Here is a 20653-nt window from a genome sequence, read left to right as displayed (position 1 = left end):
TTAAAAAACACTCACAGACCACCTAACTCAAAATAGCCCCAAAACCGGTCCACTGAACTGCTCAAGTCAGACAATGCCACAACACAAATATTTTTTTGATTTTACATAGGCTACTAGTTGATTTGATATTGAAAACAACACATATATGTCGCAGGCAGTTTGAGAAACACTGAAATTAAAACACTGACATTTTAAATTTTAAAACTTTTTGTTACTTGCTTGTCACCTTGCGGACCACTAGGGGTTGCTCACGGACCACCAGTGGTCTGCGGACCACACTTTTAACAACATGTTAAATATCTAAATAGTGTTCAGCTTAATATAGTTGGTCTTATTTTGACAATTGCTTATTCAGTGCACATTGTTACTTGTCTGATTCAAGTTTAGTATCACTTGAAGCGCTTTACTTTGAATACAAAAGTGCAAATTAATAGTAGGCCTCTTTTGTAAAAAAAATAAAACAAAACATAACACAAGAGTGACACTGGTTTGGTGTAAATAACACAACTATAATCAATGCAATTTAAAATGTTAGATTCAAATTGATAATAGTCAAGCTCTGGCTACTCCACGGTGGTGTGAGGAGGGGGGGGGGGCCCAAATCAAATTCAGCTTAGAGCCCCATAAAGGCTTGGGCCGGCACTGATGCAGGCTGCAATAACTAAGCTAAATTGCTTATAACCACACTTGACATATTCGCAACAAATTTCGGCCACAATGTATTGTATTGTTTACATTTTTTTTTTACATAAAATAAAATAAAATATGATACTTACAACAGATATGATACTATGATACTATGATACTATGATATGATATATATACGTATATATATATATATATATATGTATATATATATATATATATACATATATATGTGTATATATATATATATATATATATATATATATATATATATATATATATATATATACATATATATATATGTATGTATATGTTTTAAAAGTTACCAAAGCTTGATCCATGAGGCAAGTGTTCTATGTAGTCAAAAGATGAGGTAGGTCAACCTCTGAATCCAGTGTGTGTGTGTGTGTGTGTGTGTGTGTGTTAGTGGGTGGGATGAGTAAAGTGTGTGTGTGTGTGTGTGTGAGTTGGGAAGCTGCAGCAGCTGCAGCAGCAGTGGCAGTACTACAGTACAACAGTAGCTCGGTGTCTCGCAGTGCAGAGGACGACTCAGAGGATTTTTTAGGGGACACTAGAAAAACACAAACAGGTGAGTCAGTACCTCCTCTACTCTTACACCTTTGTATCAGCAACTTGTTTCTTCTACTTTTCCCGCGCACACATTCCATTTTTACGTGTTTTCACTCGGTAAAGGTGCGTTTGTGTGTGTGTGTGTGTGTGCGCGCGCTGCAGTCGGACAGGTGCACATGTCATGGGTGGATGTTTGCGCCTCCATCTTTCCAAACAGCATTTTAATCCGTTATTGCTTAAAAAAAAAAATAAACTTGGACGACGTGTGAGTGGAAATATTCATGTTGATGTCACTTCTTCCTCCGCACTGCCTGACTGCTAATGTCCCCATATATCGTTACATTTGGAATAGAAACATCTGCTTCTGCTTGTTTGGTCGTAAACGTGACAGAACTGCAGTTGCGGGTATTACTATTGCTTCTTTTTTTGTGTTACTTCATACTGATACATGAACATGAGGTGTTAAGCCATTTGGGTCAGTTAATAAACATGTAAGAATGGAAAATGTGGGTACAAGTCGCAGCACATTTAAAAATAGAGAGAGAAAAACTGCTGAGACATACATCATATATATATTACTTATTATAAGGGCCATCTTGGCATTAATTATTATTGATATCAGAGTATGTTAGTATTGTTTTAGGTCGAGGTGGAGTTAATTATAACTTATTTAAATAGTTCAGTGTAGTTTATGTCATGTCTTCCTTTGCATGTGAGAACCTCACATGACCCTCCAGCTAAACAACCACTTGGCTTTTAGCACTAGTTAGGCAACACACCTTGGCCTCATTGTGCAGACATGGACTTACTTATTTAACTGTTTTATGGTAAAATTTTAATTTTTCAATTTCTATCTTTTTGGTTTTGTTGCACAGGCTTGGAGTTTTTTTTTGTTTTTTTTATCTTTCTTATTTAATTGTCTTATTGTTTTGTCCTTTTGCTGTGCACTAGCACTGTGCACTAGCCTTCATGCTATGTTGGGTTTGTGTTCTCTTTTTCCCTTATTTTGTCTCACTTCTCCTTCTCTTGTTTTCTCTCACCCCCTTTTTGTCCCCCACCTGTCTTCTGTCCCCCATTTTTTCATTTGGCCATGTTTTCCCTTTCTGACATGAGTGTATTGTGTAGTGGAGTGACCAAAGTCAGTCATTGAATATTATATCCCTGGAGAATGTTAAAAAGAAGAAAGTCAAATTGGAGACGAGCATGTCATTGAGTTGAGTGCCTTACAGCTGTATGCATGTCAGGTCATGTTGAACAAAGTGTTGTTTAATCCCTAACATCATAGTAAAAAATAGATTGTGCCTTCCAAGAAAAACGGATAAAAATCATTATGACTTAGAGAAAACATTATGCAGGTGTGTTTTGTGAAACCTCATTCAGGCAAGGAGAATGAATTTGTGAAGGAGTGACTCGATGTGGCAGAGGTGCTCATGCAACAAAGTCAAGTTGTTCCAAACTGTCAGTTTGTCATGATGAACTGTCTCACAGCAGATTACTGACATCAGATATCCCAAAGTGCCGGTGAGTTTGCAAGACTCCCTTAGGCGTTTGGCAAGACTTTTCAGGATGTTAAAAGTAAACAGACAGAATAGAATTTTCACATGGGTTTCACATGGAACCTGCTGATATGCATGAAAACACTGAGCTGCAAAGCAAAGGTGAGCTCAAAGCTGGAGTCGGTGCGACCTAATGCTGTTGTGTGTTCGGCAACTGTCTTCCCATGGTCGCAAAACCTGGAGAACCTGTTGTAAGTATCATCACCATCACAACCACCTGACATCAGACGCCTCACTAAATACAAGCAGTTCCAGCTGTAGTATAAAAGTTAGTGTGATATTTTGAATAATTACATAATTCAGAACATAACAACACTGTCTTACATCGTTTCTGGTTATTGGAAGAAGCAGATGTAAACGTATAAGGTTAGTGGAGCGGCTAATTGAGGGCCTTTATTTATTTTTACTCAGGCTGTGTGTGTCAGAGTAGAAAAAGCTCGACATTTATAAATAGGAAAGGAGTTTTGGTGGTTTTGTCTCTTCATACAACCCTGAGAAAGACAAAAATGGCAAGATCATCTGTTATCACAGATTATGCAGTGGACGGTTTTAATAATAGGAAGAGGGACAGTCCATTTGGTCATTAAAATTCAGTATATGTACTCATATTCAAGGAAACCATGGCTTTATGCAGAGAACTTCCTCTGTAACCATACGATATGGAGAGGGAGATTATTTTCCACACAATCACAGTCTCATGGTACGTGCTTCATCGTGATGAAGTGCATCAATTATGATTCTCCACATCACAGTGAATGTGGCCCATGTGGTGAACCCGCTCATCTTTTCCTGAATAATCAAGTAATGTCATTCTGTGAAAAAAAACCTATGTTTTAGGATAAATAAGATAAAAAAAAAGATTAAAATACTATATATTGATAGCAAAATGTTCCAATATAGCACACATTAGATACTGATATTCGACTTTAATTTATACACCGGAGAGCAAAGTCTAGTGTAAAAAAGTCAACAACAGAACAGTATGGATCAATAGACAGGAATAAACCAATAGTCCTTTCTGAGTAAAAGGTGTTTCGGAAAACCACCTGCTGCTTTGTTCGATTCCTCTCGTCTCCTATCATGCGTGACACGTCGGTCGCACAACTGCCAAGGCAGACGTGTTTACCTTTCCTTCCTGGAGTTTCCATGCTTTTGCCAGCGAGGTAACGCCACGCTGTCAACGACCTCACTGACTCCGGCAGCACAACAGCACACACGCAACACACGTGCAGATGTGTTGAGACAAAAGTGTGTTTGCTGTGAGTTCAATGAGAGCAGCTGACAAAACTGCACCTTCTCACCAGCACAATCACTTGTTTATTTGATCTGCTGCCCTCCTATTTTGTCCAGTTTTGGCAAACAACACTCCAGCCTTTGGAATTAGTCTCTGGATAAAGGCTATATTTGGAGCACTGCACCATCAGTTTTTCCCATTTCACCTCTCACTTTGTCATACCACAGGTTAGTTTTTCAGCTTGGCACCGCACTGATAATAGAGAGGTCATTGTGCTTAATTGTGCTTTATGCTGAAAGTGATTAGCAGCAGCAGCAGCAGCAGCCATGGAGATTAAGACGGTTATTCTCCAGCATCACTGCACAGTGGAGCAGGATCCACAGTGTTGACCCTTTGATAGGTGACTGAACCAGAGAACGAGCAGCTGGGTGGAGACTATGCTGATGGCGCAGAGCAATCTCTAGATTATCCATCATGCTGTTCCAGCATGCTCACGGCTAATTAAGAGATGAAGTTGTGTGTTGTATTATCGCGTCGCTGGAGGCGCATTATTTATCTCCCAAAACCTTTATGAATGGGCTTTTATGTAATAGTCCCTACCTCACTTACTTTATTCAAATGGTTGCAGTTAGAACACAATTATGCAAATATGCAAGTAATTTTCTTCTTGTCTTTAGTGAGCAAGAAGGTTCAAACTGTGTGTGTGTGTGTGTGTCATCAAGTTCATCGCTCTCTTTGTGTACGTTTTGAAATATCTGAAGGCAAGTACCTTGTGATACACTTCAATCATTACCAATTTAAGATCATCCTTGTATATTTATCCTAGTACTGTTAGGATTAAACTGCATTTTCTGTCACTTTCTACTTCACTATATTTCAGGGGGAGCTTGAATTTATTACACATTAATTTGACTGCTAGATTACTAAGTCTGGTCGTGTTTTATTTTGCCAAACATTTGTTCTCTTTTTAATTGATCATTCTGGACACCATTTCTACCTCAGTGCAAGAGTTTCATTTGCAGTGGTGGCCTATTTCTCATTTAGGCATCCACATGTTTTCTGTTTCACTGCAGAGGCTGTTCTGGGCTGGAGGATAATCAAAGACAGTCGGAGCCGGCTTGCTGCTGGGTCAACATATATGCCTTTCTCACACGTTGTGTATAACAAGCTGACTGGACCCAGTTCCGTGTTGCAAAGATGGGAGAGCAGAGATCAGTCCAGCCCCTCCTGCTCTTGCTGCCCCTCCTGCTGCTCCTCGCCAGGCTGTCACAGTTGTGGGCCTTCCCCTTCAGCTCATCTCTGGATTTGGATGTCACTCCCCGGACAACTGTCTTCTCAAAAGGTGAGCGGTGATGGAGATTTTTCAATCGAACAGAGGCTTTCAAACTGTGAGGAATGGAGCGAGAGACATTTCAAGCGATTCCCCCCCCCCCCCCGCCCCCCCCCCGGAGATCAATAAAGTATTTCTCATTCTGATGAGGCGAGGATACTGTGCTAATAAATAGGTAATTTGCACATCTGTGTTTTAAGAAATATCAAACGGTTCAGTGTTGTTTGGTAACTCATGGCAACTATAGCACCCATTGCAAATTGACATTTATAAATTTGACAAGAATTTATTCTCTAAATAACTTCAGGGTTTGCCATTTTTAGATGGATCCATAACCTTAATAATTGTTGTCGTTGCATTTGGGGCAATGCTGCAAATAGGAGCTGCTAAAGCTAAACTTTTCATGCCATAAAACAGGGTTTGAAATTTCGCTCACAGGGGTGAAGTATCACCTAAGGGTGGGGAAGGCGGCTGAAGATTAAAACATTTCAAATGCATTCATGACAACACACATGCACAAGGCCAGTAAGCTCTCACCCGCTGTCCTTATTTGATGCTGCCGTAGCTCCTTCCCTCCCCTCCATGTTGAAAAAGTGGCACAGTTTCAAAGTTGGCCCTGAAGACAGCCCCTTCCGAGTTATTAATCGCCTCTCTCAAGTCCTGTCCTAGATCACACGGCTCAGCAAACACTGCTAATAAAACAATAGACAGAAGGCCCCCTCATAAAAGTGGCCCTGAGCACAGTGGACCTGATTAGTGTCCGTGCAGAAAATACTGCTGAATGCGTGTGTTTTTCGGCGCACACACCCGGTCAGCACCTCTGCATTTCTTTCTCCAGCTCACCTTTGCCCTCGCCCTCTCCTCGCTCGTCATCAATGCCACAGCGGCTTGCACTACATCTGTTCGTGGCTAGGGACTTTGAGCCGCAGCAGATTGAGCAAATCGCTGTGCTCTTCCCTCCGCTCCATCCTCAGTCCTTAGAGCATTATTAGAGGACAGTTGGAGTAAACGGGGCTGAGGGTGCTGGTGCAGTATCATAAGAGCTGTTGAGAGGGTTGCAGTGTGAGGTGATTGGGAGAATTTGCTGCTTGATGGTCTGAATCACAGTCAATCAGAAGAGGTGCCAATGCCTGAGCCATTTTGTTTGCTGATTCCTGGACAGAGGAACTCCACAATGAGATTACTTTTGACAGATATTGCAATTGTGATACAATACAATTAGAACACAGAGCATTTTGGCTGCGTTTTTTCCCCATTATTATGTTAAAACTTACAATATATATACAGAAGCTATAAGAATGTGCAAAAATAGATCCTATAACCTTTTTTTCAGCATAAACTAGGCAATCTGAAAAAAAATGCATTTTAAAGCCTGAATATGTGACCTATAAACACACCCAGGATGTTATTCCCACGGCAATTTACCATGGGTGCGCCTGCGGCACAAATCCGTGCCGTGTGGCCACTAAGGGTTAATACTTCACCATATTACTGTTTTGTCACAAGTTGTTTCTTAATCAAATAATTACAGTTTATTTTGATGTGTCTGTCACACTTGATTTTAGATCGCAAACCTGTTAAAGTTACAATTTGTCGCACAGTCCCGATAAACACATAATTACTGAACGTGGCACTACTTTTACAGCGTCTGTCGTGGAGCTGTTTAGTGCAACCATTTGTTTGCTGAGAGCATCTGACTAATTACCAATATCGGTGCTGTTATTTATCCGTCAAATGAAGAGGCAAAATTAACTCTGATGAGTTCATCAGAGGGGCAGCACACTTGACGTTCATCTCAAATTAAGTTTGTAAAAGCATCACTGGCAGAGCTCTTTGTCTATTCTGAAAGCCTCTAAGTCATCACGCCGCTGGCTGTTTATTTTGCAAATCTCCGACTCATATTATAAATCATACATACTCTGCTGCAGCCGGATCCAGTCTATTACCATAGATTTTATTTTTCTCTTCTGCCCCTCATAGAAAGTTGTCCTTGACCCACTTTCTAATCAGTAGGGGATTCTTGTCGGTGCATGTGACAGTTTCCGGAAGTGCACGTGTGTGTGAGCGAGCGTTCCACTGGTCTCCAAGTGTGTGTGTCTGTGGATGTCTGTGGATGTTGGGGCTGCATTTGGCCACATCACTTAAAAGCTGCACTCATGCACCTCTCTGTGACTTTCCCTGTGGAGACGCATGACAATCTGGGGGCGGCTGGAGAGTGGCAAGCTCCCTTTTCAAAGAGATAAGTCTGCCTCGCTGTGTATGGAAACAGCATAGATGTTGTGCTGTACGTGGGTGTCTTTACCTATGGGAGACTCTGTGGGAGGATTTATATTGTGTTTCGCAGCTGGGGTGAAAAGGTGCTCATTAATTTACCACACGCATTGCAGATACCCCCCGCACATGTGGGCGTACAAGGACAGGATGTATCATAGGGAGCTCAGGTTAACAATACAGTATGCATTTTATATTAACAAAATGAGTTTGTTAATAATCATGAATAGTTAATGTTCAGCAAAAACTCACATTCTCAGTTCTCAGGATATGATGCTATACCCTGTACACGATACTAATGAAACTTAATGAACAGAGTATAAGGTTTCGACTCTGGTCATATGTGTGGGCTAAGTTTTGCAATTTAGATTCTGGTTGTATGTTTACGTGTTTAAGATGATTGACGATGTTCTGAACTCAGTTGGTGGTTGCTTTGGCTTTTTCTCTTTCTGCCACCAGAACTAATGTAATGCAGTTGTGAAATATTGATGCCCTGTATCATGTCTATTGCTGCTATAACAACCTGAACGAATATTTATGCGGGTTTATTGGAAGTAATTGAATATACTTCCCGTGAATATGTTTGTGTAAGTGTATAATTGCTTTAAAATCAGAAGAATTTAGTCTCTGTGGCCGTAGAATACACATTTTAGTTGCACTTTAGGCAGCAGACGCTTACAACCTGATGATGCAGGCACTAACTTTAAAACAGCTGTATCTTTGGGAACCTCATCAGCTGACAGACAACTCAAGGGCTTGTTGACAACAATAGTTCCCCTCCACGTGCTTGGGAAAGGAAGTAAGGAGCGGAGCAAACTCCTGTTTGTTGCAGTGTTCATGACACACAGTGATCATGCATTATTGTAGACATTTAGTGATCATGCTTTTTTTTTTTCCTGTAGAAAACCATTTTTCCTACATTTAGTATGATAATTACAGAGCTGAGTGGACACGCCAACAATAGTCTCTAATTCACTGCTCAGCCAAGTCTATTCTTGTCTAAAAGCCTGAGCAGCTGCATCTACAATGTGTTGAACACGGAATACATTGATTATTTACTCACATTTTCAGCTTGGTCTTAGTGGAGTTGTCAGCGTGACAGCGCTGGTGCTACGGAATGGAATAAGCTACCTGCTGCTATATTTTCAGGACTTTAAAGCAAGACTTAAACAATGGCTGAGAAGAGAAAGAGAGGATGTTATTTTGACATTTTTTTATTCAATGATCTTGAATAATAATGTCAAACAACCACTCTCTTTTATAGTGTGGATTGTCTTTTATTTGCCTGACACAGTTTCACCTTGTGTTCTTTGGAAAAGGTTCAAGGTTGAGAATGTGCACCCACTGCTAATCAATAATGCTTGTTTGTTGTTTTACATGTTCAACAGTTTTGATATCTGCTGAACCGGTGACTCTGTAGACATATGTCCCCATCTCTTTGTTTATTATGTACATTAATACATAATAATAATATTAAAATGAATATAATATGATTATGGCAGACTAATGATGGAGTCAGAACATACTTTTTTTTACTGCATATGACAAAATAATTGCTGTTGTCATTATTAATATTATTATACTATACAAAATGATTTTATTGTAAACTAGTCACCATAGCAACAATAATTTTGTTGAACTGCATAACACAAACAAAATGCCACTGCTTCTGTATTTGCCCATTTTAATTGTTTTAAACATGTCCACAGAAGGATATAAGTAAGGAGAATATAATGTAGGAAACCTCAGTCCTTTATATACTGTACTTTGCCTTTCGTTTTCATACACCAGGACGTCCAGTTATTCATCATCTTTTATGTAACGCGGAGTCACATGCGAGAGTGACTCTTGAGTTGGGGAAAGAAATGACGAGATGCTTATATAATGTAAACACAGTTGACGACACCTGACAGTTCTTACACTGTTCAAAGAAGTTAAGTCAGTCTTTCCCTCCAGTGTTTGTTCATTTGTTCCCAAATCTTTCCGCGAGCACGCGTGTGTGTGTGTGTGTGTGTGTGTGCGTGTGTGTATGCATCACATGCTCGCCATGGTTCAGTTAATCAACTGGCCACTGAGTCACGCAGGAAGTCACACAATGTGGTGATGGCAGTGACAGACGCGCACGCTATCAAACATGCAGTGGATTTACTATCATCTCTGGGCCCCACATGGAGGATAAAAAGTTGGTCTGAGCATAACTCGCACCTTCTGGACGCACCACCTGTGACGGCTCAGTGCTGAGACAAAGTCACTCTGGCGAAAACACACAACATGCTTTCCTCAGATCTTGTGACTCACTGTCAGAAACTTCTTCACTCGTTTTTAAGAGAAAGGGTATGGGGGGGAAATGTGTGTGCGTGTCTGTGGGTGTGTGTGTGTGTGTGCACCCAGGAAAGACTGACAGATGTTCGTAAGAGCTTGTTGTTTTGACCACCATCTCATGTAGTGTCCACACACACACAGTCTGGTTTTTCATGACACATTACATTGACTTACAATGACTACCCCTATAACCTTAACATAACCCGATCCTCATCCTAACTATACAACATGTATTCACCTTAAAACATAATCATTTATGTTACAGCTCCCCATAATGTGACTGTGTGTAAACAGATTTAGGTCCCCACAACATCAGTAATTAGGGATGCACCGATATGACTATTTCCACCGATACCGATATCCGATATTAATATTGCTGCTATGGCCGATAACCGATATTTACCGATATCGATATATGTTTTTTAAAAAAAGTTTCTGAGATGATAAAAGTTTGTACAGAATGAAAATCATGCAAGCTGAATTTTTGAATGTCTTTCTTTATTTTCAAAACATGTTTTACCTCCAAATAACAAGGTCACATAAGACACAAGTAACCAACTACAAGTAAAGGTTTTTAGAAACCTTTACCACTTGTAGCAAGTGTGTAACTAAATTAAAGTACAGTTTAACTCCCTCAACTCACTAAACTCCTGTGAGAAAGTTTGGATCATAAATTACAAACATGAACATAAATAAAAATAATACCCTGCCAAAGTTACTGTAACCGAGATAAGGGCGTCTATACTGGGTACGTAAATAAAGTCAACAACCCTTCCTCCCGGCAACAACAACCGCGCCACTTCCCTTCACAATAAAACTACACAACAGATATGAGAAACAATACCTGACAAGCTCTACTAAGAGCTGCCATAATTAAAAAAAACATGTTAAAATACTTTATCAAACTTGCCAGTATTCATGGCAACCAGATATTTATTCAATTGCAAAACATCGGAAAAGTAGCGCCGACTTGGCAGGTTGTTGCGGGGTTCAATATGCGCTATCAACCGTCGGAACCCTCGGCTGGTCGTCAAGAGCAATCATTTCCATTACCTTGATCGTTATTGCCCTGGCCACTGTCTTCCTTTGGTCGAGTCCCAGCTGCGCTGCTTTCTTTTTGTCTGCTGCCTAATGTTACTAGCGTTAGCTTCCTGCCGTTGTTTGTGTACTTCTGGGTGGCGGTTTTTCAAATGACATGATCAAATTTGTGGTATTGAATGACTTGACGCGGAACCCTCCTCGCATTACCTCGACTTTGCAAGTGTTGCATAATGCTTTTCGCGTATCTTCTATTGACACCCTGAAAAATCGCCCACACCGCTGACATTCTCTCTCCTCCACACACACACACACCTTGTGCTGCGCTTGCGTCACTGACGCTGTCCCCTTCCCGACACACATACACAAACAGCAATTAGACGGGTATAAACATCGGTTGTTAAAATCGGCGCAGTTTTACTCATTGCACCGATGCCGATATGTTAAAAAATGACGAACATCGGCCGATACCAATATTAATGCCGATATATCGTGCATCCCTATCAGTAATACCTGACAAACACACACACTCATATGCGTGAAAACTGCAGTACAACAATATCACAGAAAGAAGCTAATAGTCTATGACGCTTCTGGCACATTTCAGTGCTCTGTTGACTGTCCTCATTGATTTTATTGCAAAGCACATACTGTTTGTGTGTGTGTGTGTGTGTGAGACAATTACCATATAACTGTCAGTGTTAACAACAAGAATTCATTATTTTCCGACCAAGATCCAAGGCATATTTGACATAAGACAAGCTATACTTTCAATTTTAGTGTTGGAAGGCTAAAAAACTGGTGCATTTTTGTATTTAATAGTATTATTGTTGGTGTTCTGGCGGTTGGTGAAAACAAAACGTCTTCATACTGTTTTTTTGTCATTCAAATTTGCATAGATTTTCACATGAACATACACCAAACACACAAGTACAATGATAGTATAGCAACAAATTGGTGAAATAACAGGCAATGAAAAATGACAATTAATAACTAAAAATAAACTAACAAATCCCCATAATTCCTATGCATACGCACACATAAACACAGTGTGGGCCAGCACCTTTTCATTTTTACTATTGTAAGTACCAGCACTTCTCACAAGATGAAGATGCGATTATCTGTCCAATTCATTACTATAGCCCAGAATAAACACGTTTCAGGCAGATGATCCGCTGTAGTGACCCCTAAAGGGAGAAGCTGAAAGAAGGAGAAGTAAAAAGTACATACACATACAAAGATACAGAGCACATACCTTGACATAACATGTCAGCGTGCTTGCCCTTTCTAAGATGTTACTCTCGTAAGACACAAAAGCCTGCCGTGTCTGGCAAGTTCTTTATTCACCCCAGCTGTCATCATTTCAAAAGCTCCAACCTCTGTCATGAGTTTGAGCCTCGCTGTTTACTCTGGCCTCTGTGAACTCTTCTAGCTGTGAAACCTGGCAGTAACAATAAAAGCTATTAGAATTGGTCCAATCTTTGCTTTACACCTTTATCCTCTTGTGTATTTGCAGTCTCTTCACAGTTGCACTTACACTTGCGCACAAACGACATTTTCTTGTCGTTATTTCTCGTACGGCTCACAGATTACTTTGGAAACGTGCAGCTGTCGTCCCAGCTCTTGTGTGAACTCTGCATTTTCTTTTCTCTTTCATACATCGGGCTGTGTTTTTCGTCAAATATGCACCGTGCAACAACAACCCATTGCATCATGCCAGTTTGGAGAGCAAGGTTGCCTCACTGCCTTGGAGCCAGGGACAATGTGCACGTCAGCCCGGTCCTTCTTAGCATCGCTGTGCTTGTTAAATAACATGACCACTATTTTTATACGATAGAAAACCAAGGCTTTTGGTCACTCTTGGATTACTCACGAGTCGAGAGTCTCATCACAGCCTTGGGCTTCCGTTGTGTTTGCATATGTGTGCGCACATTTTTGAGCTCTTATTAAGTCTGTCGATCTTTTGGTGCGCCTGTGATTAGGTGTGTGCGTGTTTGCGTTTGTGTGCGCTGATATTTATGTGCATTTGCATGAGGTCGGCGTAGACGGAATCACGCTGCGTGAATTCAACCCCCCAGCATGTCCTGACCTTTGGAGCCGCTCATCACTGCACCCTCCGATCTGACTGAGGCTGACTCTCTGTAAACAATAAGTGTTGTCACAGCCGTATCTGTAAATAACATTAGAGGCATAATTACAAGCAAATTCTAAACAAGTGTTCTGTAAATGTCATCACACCCCTACTCTGATGATTACCTGAAATCTGCACGAACAACAGCCAGTTGAAATAGATTATGTTAAAAAATGCGAGGTGCAGAGGCATTAATTACTGAGATTAAATGTTTTGCAGATGAATTATGTCAAAATGCATTTTAAAAAAAAACAACAACAATACTTCTCTCAAAAAGTGCAGAACAAATTTTTTAAAACTTCAGTTGAGAGTTTTCTGAACCAGGATTTATATTTACAATATATATATATGGAGTGTCAGTCTACTCAACTGTTATGTATATAATCAGTCTGACAAGTGTGCCATAGCCAGTATAATAATAACCTAGTTATGGACCAGTGAGAAGATCCCTGGAGCAGTGCGGTTGTCAGTGATAGAGCCAGAAAGAAAACCGTAGGACGGAAGGTGGGTGGGAAGTCTGACTCGGCCTCTGATCTTCTGAAGCAACGACGGGGGCATTTGCTGTCATCAGCCAGTTGGTCCATGTGACTGTCAGACAGACGAGCAGTGTGTCATGCGGAGAAGGCAGCGTCCTCCGTGTGATTTTGGGGAAACTCTTGAAACAGTTTTCAGTGTGTGTTGTTTTCCGAGATCATAGAAGCTGAGGGACGCGCTGTCACCCTCATTATCACCGTGCTCTTTGTGAAACACAACCAAAGGATTGGTAAATATGTAGTTGTGATAGTAGAGGGTAGTCAAATAAAAATGTGTTTGTCTTAGATTTGAATAAACAGAAACTCAAAGTTCTGTATTACCCAACTAACTAAAACGTAATCGTAAACTATGGAAACAGAACACTCACTTTTGGACGCAATATGACTATAAACAAAACAACAAGCTTCTAGTTAAGTTGTGCCTTTGTTTGTATCTTTTTGGGACCAACAACACTTTATGTTTCTCAGTCATGGGAAGCATTACTCACCCTAAGAAAAACCAAAATTAGACACTGTGATTAGATTGTATTAACAATAATTGCCACATAAATCCAAACATCACACAGAGTTTATGGCTTTGTATTGGTTTGTTTTGCTCATTTAATTAGAAAGTGGCACTTGCTACTGGCCCTGATTTAATCCAGTATCTAGTTAAAATGAAACGAATGAGCGATGGAATATAAAATAAGACGCCTGCTGAAATGCTGGCTAATTTAACATCCATATCCAAATGGATGAGAGCTGGAATATTGTGCCGTGAGTTCATTAGGGGAGGAAGGTGGAGAGGATATGCAGAGATTAACATGCCCATCTTGTTCAATTATGCTGTTGTTCTCTAATGACAGCTGTACTCTCTGCATGGGCGGTTTCCTTCATCCCCGTGTCAGATTCATTAATCTAACTTTTAGTGCAAATCAAAAGCTCTGCAGACGAGATTCTGCTCCGAGGGTGAGGTTCACCCACAGAAAATGAAAAAAACACAAAGCAAAAACCAATGTCCTCATTTTTACTGTGTCACAGCAGCAGAGCAGCCTGTTCCCATTTCTGAGGTGTGATACTGGGATGTGTTCAAACAACAGTGTTTTCTGCAGCAGGACAGTGATCGGTAGACTCAGTGTTGGCTACAATGAGCCCATTGACAACAACAAAATTTAGACGCACTATAATTTGTCCCAGTTTCTGTGTAAACCTCTCCTCCCCATCACTCACACATATAAGGTGTACGTGTGTGAGTGATGGTGATCTGCGGTGATGATGATGACACCATCATTGAGTGCTAATGAGATGTGGTATTACTGCGACATAATTCCTGCTGAATGCCCTAAAAAAAATGCCTCTCCGGTGCAGTCTTACTCATACTCTTTCTCAGCAATCACTCCAACAAACCACACTCCACATCCCCCACATCTGTGGTCAAGTACAGAATTGATTTTCAAATGCCTCTATTTGCTTGTAAATGCCTTCATAAACTTGCCCCTCCCTATCTTTGTGGTCTGCCCCAGCCTTATGTTCTCTCACGGTCACTAAGGCGGTCTCTGCAGATCAGCTCCTCTTAGTTGTCCCAAAAACAAGGCTGAAGGAGACCAAGCTTTCTCTGTTTCAGCTGTTTCAGCTCCTAAGTTGTGAAATGAATTCCCGCTCCACACCAGGCAGGCAGCCACACTTCTTGTTTTTAAATCTCATTTAAAACCATGTATATTTTTCTTAACCCAGGGTGAGTTCTGTTTTATGTGTGTGTTTTAGCTTAGTTTTATTCTGAATGTGTCTTTGATTGTCTTCTATGTGTAACTTATGTATTGTTATTGTTTTTTTAATTTAGTCCTCTTATTGTTGATTTTGTGTCATGTGAACTAGTCAAGATTAGCATGGTCTTTTGGGCTGTATATTCTCTATAGAAATTGGAACTTTTCATTTAGAAGGTGTACATGAAAAAAAGATGAAGATGAAGATGAATTCATGGACTTATCATTTTCTGAATGTTAAAAAAAACGTCATAAAATAATGTAAATATGTTGTTGTTGATGATGTAGTTTAGAGTTTTGTTCTCTATTGTCCTCATATTTTATTTTAATGTATCCACCCTGTGTGTCTTCATCTTGGATTTTGTAGTTTATGAACGTTCATTTTTCATGTCGAGACAGACAACCATTCACTCTCACATTCACACCTACAGTCAATATAGAGAGTCCACACAGAAAGGGCCACCGTCGTGGCGGAATCTTGAACCTGCGACTTTAGCCACTGCCCTTTATGTACGTTGTCTTGTTTCATTTCCTGTCGGGCCTTTCCTGCCTCACCTGTTCCTTGACTGCGTTCACCTGTGTTATATTATCTCCCCATTTCCCTTTGTCTGTTGCCAGTTTGATTTGTGTCCTAACAATGAAAATATGCCTTTATCTTTTCACCACAGTGCATTTTCATGAAAATAAATGAAGAAACTAAACTTATTTCAACATATTTATCATGAAATAAGCGAGTGAGAACTCATGTCTCATGCAAAACATGTGACCTAAATAGAAAATCACTGAATTGCAACATTGGCCACTATGACACAAAAACAGATACTTTACTTCCTAATTGATTTACTTTAATACTGTTTAATAAAAAAATAGGTCAAACCTCCAAAGTCCCTGACAATAAGATGAACTAAAACACAGTAGCATTAATACAATATGGTAAACACGGAAAATAATAATATAATAATAATAATAATGTGGTGTCACATATGTCTGCAGGTCTGCTGGGCTCCGCTCGCTTCACTGGCTTTTCCCAGAACTACAGCACCTTCCTGCTGGAGGAACACGCTGGGCTGCTGTACGTAGGAGGCAGAGGAGCGCTGTACGCGCTCAACACCTCCAACATCACTACACCTACAAACCTCACTGTGAGTACCAACACGCTGCAAGCAGCCACACATCACCACATAATTGCCAGTGTTAACAAAGAAACAGGAAACCCTGTTTTTTTTCCCTCCCCCCCTTATAATTGAATGGTTAAAAGAGGACAAACTAATAATAGCTGTAGGCAGATTGAGTAAATCCCATTTTCTTCCTCCAGTTTTACGGATATCGGATTATAGGCACCTGGCGTTTTCCAGGGCTATACTGAGCAAAGTCAGAGCTCGGCCAGAAAATTGAATGTGTTGTCCTTTTTTCTTCTCTTCCTGTTTATCACACACGCTCTATTATCTACTGTCTCTCTCTTATATATTCAGCTAACTGACTCACCCTTATCGCCCCCCCGTTGTTTACAGATTAATTGGGACGCTTCGCCTGAACAGAAGAAGCAGTGTCTGAACAAAGGCAGAGACAATCAGGTACAAGGCTGCAGCTCAACGGTCTTTTCCTTTTCTCATTATTATTACTTTTTTACTTAGTTCAGAGAACATGAATGGAAGTCTATGCTGTGTAGAGAGCAAAAGAAAGTCAATTATTCGTACACTTTCTTCGAATCAATGTCCTCTGTTACTACCAAGCAACCGCAAATCATCATTTTAAAATCGCAGTTTGAAATAACACGAGAAGTCATTTGCAAAGGCTACAATTAATCGTTCTGTTTTTGATTGTTCCATCTTGTGGTAATGCTCCATCTTATTTTAGAAGTAAATATTGCTTAACTTTGCAACTAAAATCACAGTTGAAATAAGTCAACAACCATAACTTTTTTATGGATCAATAAATGACCCGTTTTTCTCCTTTTTTTCCTGCAGACAGAGTGTTACAACCACATTCGCTTTCTGCAGCGATACAATGAGACTCACCTGTACGCGTGTGGAACAAACGCCTTCAGACCGCTCTGTGCTTACATCGTAAGAGCTAGTGCGGATTGGATTTCAGCACATGTGGTGAAACTTGTCACTTTACTGTCGCTCCTTCTCTCTCTCTGTTAGGACGCAGAGCGCTTCAACTTCTCCTCCGGCTTTGAAGAGGGCAGAGACAGGTGTCCCTATGACCCGGCAAAGGGATTCACAGGCCTCCTTGTGGGTATGCCTTTCCAAATTTACATTTAATCTAAGCTGGTATAGACAAAGCAGCACACAGGCAGCGTCGCCTGGACTTTATTGGACTGCGGAAGCAGGGGAGCAGTAGATAAAGGACAAATTGATAATACCATGGTCACTAAGAGTCCAGTTTAAACACTAGAGAACATTTGCACCAATGTTCAAATTATCCAATAGGTCTTTGGGTCTATTGTCAAAATGGCTGAAGATACCAACTCCGAGAACTGAAGTTTCATTTTAGTAGGAAATATTGCCTTTATTGTTCCCACACCTTCTACAGTGTAGTCGTTAGAAAACTTTACAACTCTATAGTAACCTCACTCATTACCAGCTTCCATTATATGTTATTTAACACTTACTTTTTTGTCTATGCTCCACTAACAAACTTGTGTGATGTGCTGACCAGACGGCGAGATGTTCACGGCCTCTCAGTATGAGTTCCGCAGCTCTCCAGATGTGCGCAGAAACTCCCCGTTCCCCTCTCTCCGGACAGAAGAGGCCCCAACTCGGTGGCTTCTGGGTAAATACAACTCTTTTACATGAACCTTATTTACCTTATTAACATCTCTCTTCTTTCTTTTTTTTTTTTAACAAAGATCTTTACAGATTCCCTTTGTGCTGCATTGCAGCTGTAACTCTCTTAGATTAGGTTACTCAAACCTACTTAAGAATCTAAATCTTTTGTTTCCAAGGAGACACATTCTATGCTGCTGAACTGTGTGTGTGTGTGTGTGTGTGTTCACAGAGGCAGATTTTGTGGGCTCTGTGCTGCTGAAGGAGAGCATCAACAGCTCTATCGGGGACGATGACAAGATTTACTTCTTCTTCACGGAGAGAAGCCAGGAGCAGATTGCCTACCCGAGCCAGACAAAAGTGTCCAGGGTTGCCCGAGTCTGCAAGGTCAGAGAGAGAGAAAGAGAACAATATTAACCATATTTACATGACTGGGTTGAGAAAGTTCATCCTTTGAAAAAAAACAACAAAAAAAACAAGGAGATGAGATTTATCGTGCCTGCAAGGTTATGGAAAGAAAGCATTGAAAAGATGGAGTGAGGGGTCTTTTGAAGTGAGGGGTTATTTTAATGCTTTTCATTCTGAATACAGAGTGATGTCAGTGGATTTCACTGATTGTGGCTCTTTCTGTTGCCACTGTTTCCAGGCAAACTACAAGCCTACCAACCTCACTAACCCTCTCTTCCTCTTTTAATTGCCATCTCCCCCTCTTCGTCTCTTCCTCCTTCTGCTCTTCTTTTTTTTCTCTCTCTCACGTCATTTCACTTGCAATCACCATCCTAGACAGCATGCCCAGCCACCATTCATAGAAGTCTCTCTCCCTCTCTTTCTTCCTCCCTGCCTTTTTTTTTTCTTTAATCCCATATAAGAATCAAAAAATTGGGAATCAAAAGAGTGCCTTAAAGAATCTGAAATATTAGATTTTCATTCAGTTGACTATAAGACAACGTGTATGTCTACAGTTGGGTTCCTCCTTTGGCATTTTTCTCAGTATATATCTTCATTACTCACTCATTCATTCATTCATTCATACAAAGGAACAAATGGTATTGCTGCTGGAAACCAGGAGGACAATGCAGCTACTGAGCAAGCATGGAGTGACTTTAGATTTTGCTGACATAAACCGGATACTTAAGAGTTCATTAGTGCGGTTGGCATGAATGCAAGTGTCAGCTAAAAATAGTTCCCTTAGACTTATCCCACAGAAACTCTGACAAGAACTTTAACTCGTATGTCTAGTGTTATAATAAGCCGTAGTTAAACTGTACATCCTTTTGTCAGAGCCCCTCATTTTCATTCTTCAGCCTTCATGTCATTTATTCACACCATCCTTGAAACGATCAGTGTTGCTCTGACAACTAAACCTGCTCAAATCTACTTGTCCAGAGTTAGTAAACATACAGAATGTTGTCATTGTGATCTTCATGTAGGACTAGCTCCAGCTCTCCATGTAGATATAATATAGATATTGGGTAGATGAAAAGCAAAAGGAAATGTTCCTGAAACTACACATCTTTAGATTATTCTTGACTTTTCTTCGCATGGTCACATGGTGAAATGATTTCATACACGTTTTTATACACGTTATTCCCTGAACAGTTTACATCGTGATGATTCTCCCTGCATCCAAAAGAATTTCATTTCTGGAAATAAGGTCTGGACTTGACCCTTCGCCGCTCTTCATCGCCACTGTGGAGTTTTCAGGCTGCTCGAGAGTGTAATAACTCAGCCTGAAGTAGGCCACAGCATCTCATGCACATGTGAGCTGGTCCCCAGCTCAGCCCTTGTGGCAGAGAGACACCACACTGGTAGAAGTCAGATCCGCTGATAGTGAAGCTCCTGGCAGTAGCCTCTGGCCAGAAAACGACTGAACACTCGCCATTTTTTGAGCTGCCTAACTAGCTGTCCCTTTCCCTCTTCCATGACTTCCTCTGCGATCATGACCTATTTTTGCAGTGAGGGGTGTAAATGACATTAAATCAGGCTTTTTTTTCAGTTAAACAAATGCAGACTTTCCAACTTTGAGATTGTCCATGTTTTCTCATACTGAGAAAGACAGGCTGTCGGTCATAGTCTATATTATAACATCAGAAAGCAGCATTACATTTGACTCAGTCTGGTCATCCGTGGTTTATTTCCCTCTAGGCATATCTTTACAGTGCTATGCTTGGATTCCTGACTCTTGCAATCCCTTGAATTCAGGTTGTGACAGCCCAGTGACCCACGCGCTGTTTTGATTGACGTTTACTGTAATCTATCCGTGCGTCCTTGTAGCTCTCCTCAAAAATAATAACCTGCTATTGATCTCAATAAGATTGTTTAATAATGTTTTCTTGGGAGCGTCCATCTTACTCCTGCTTTACTGAGCACAGTTTCCACCAAAGCCAGCTCTCTATAGATTTTGCTGTGTAAAAATAAATGATCCCCCGTGCATCTGCAGTGCTTTTCCTTTCTTTATCTTTCTATTGTATCAAAAAAATTGCATTGGTATTATTGATGGGAGTGCTCAT

General features: G+C 40.5%; 1 protein-coding gene across 1 annotated transcript in view; it reads left to right on the top strand.

Annotated features, from left to right (window-relative positions):
• The first annotated feature begins 1130 nt into the window (after window positions 1-1130).
• sema4gb (sema domain, immunoglobulin domain (Ig), transmembrane domain (TM) and short cytoplasmic domain, (semaphorin) 4Gb) overlaps window positions 1131-20653 on the top strand; it is a 29748-nt gene continuing 10225 nt past the window's right edge. Inside the window, exons 1-8 of the mRNA XM_058621198.1 lie at window positions 1131-1234; window positions 5079-5347; window positions 16366-16514; window positions 16884-16946; window positions 17340-17438; window positions 17520-17613; window positions 18037-18150; window positions 18376-18530. Of these exons, the coding sequence (XP_058477181.1) occupies window positions 5203-5347; window positions 16366-16514; window positions 16884-16946; window positions 17340-17438; window positions 17520-17613; window positions 18037-18150; window positions 18376-18530 (819 nt within the window). The 5' untranslated portion in view covers window positions 1131-1234; window positions 5079-5202. The remainder of the gene's footprint in view (window positions 1235-5078; window positions 5348-16365; window positions 16515-16883; window positions 16947-17339; window positions 17439-17519; window positions 17614-18036; window positions 18151-18375; window positions 18531-20653) is intronic.

Source organism: Solea solea, chromosome 21, assembly GCF_958295425.1.
Source record: "Solea solea chromosome 21, fSolSol10.1, whole genome shotgun sequence".
In the NCBI taxonomy this organism is placed as follows: domain Eukaryota; kingdom Metazoa; phylum Chordata; class Actinopteri; order Pleuronectiformes; family Soleidae; genus Solea; species Solea solea.
This window is presented reverse-complemented; position numbering and strand designations above follow the sequence as displayed.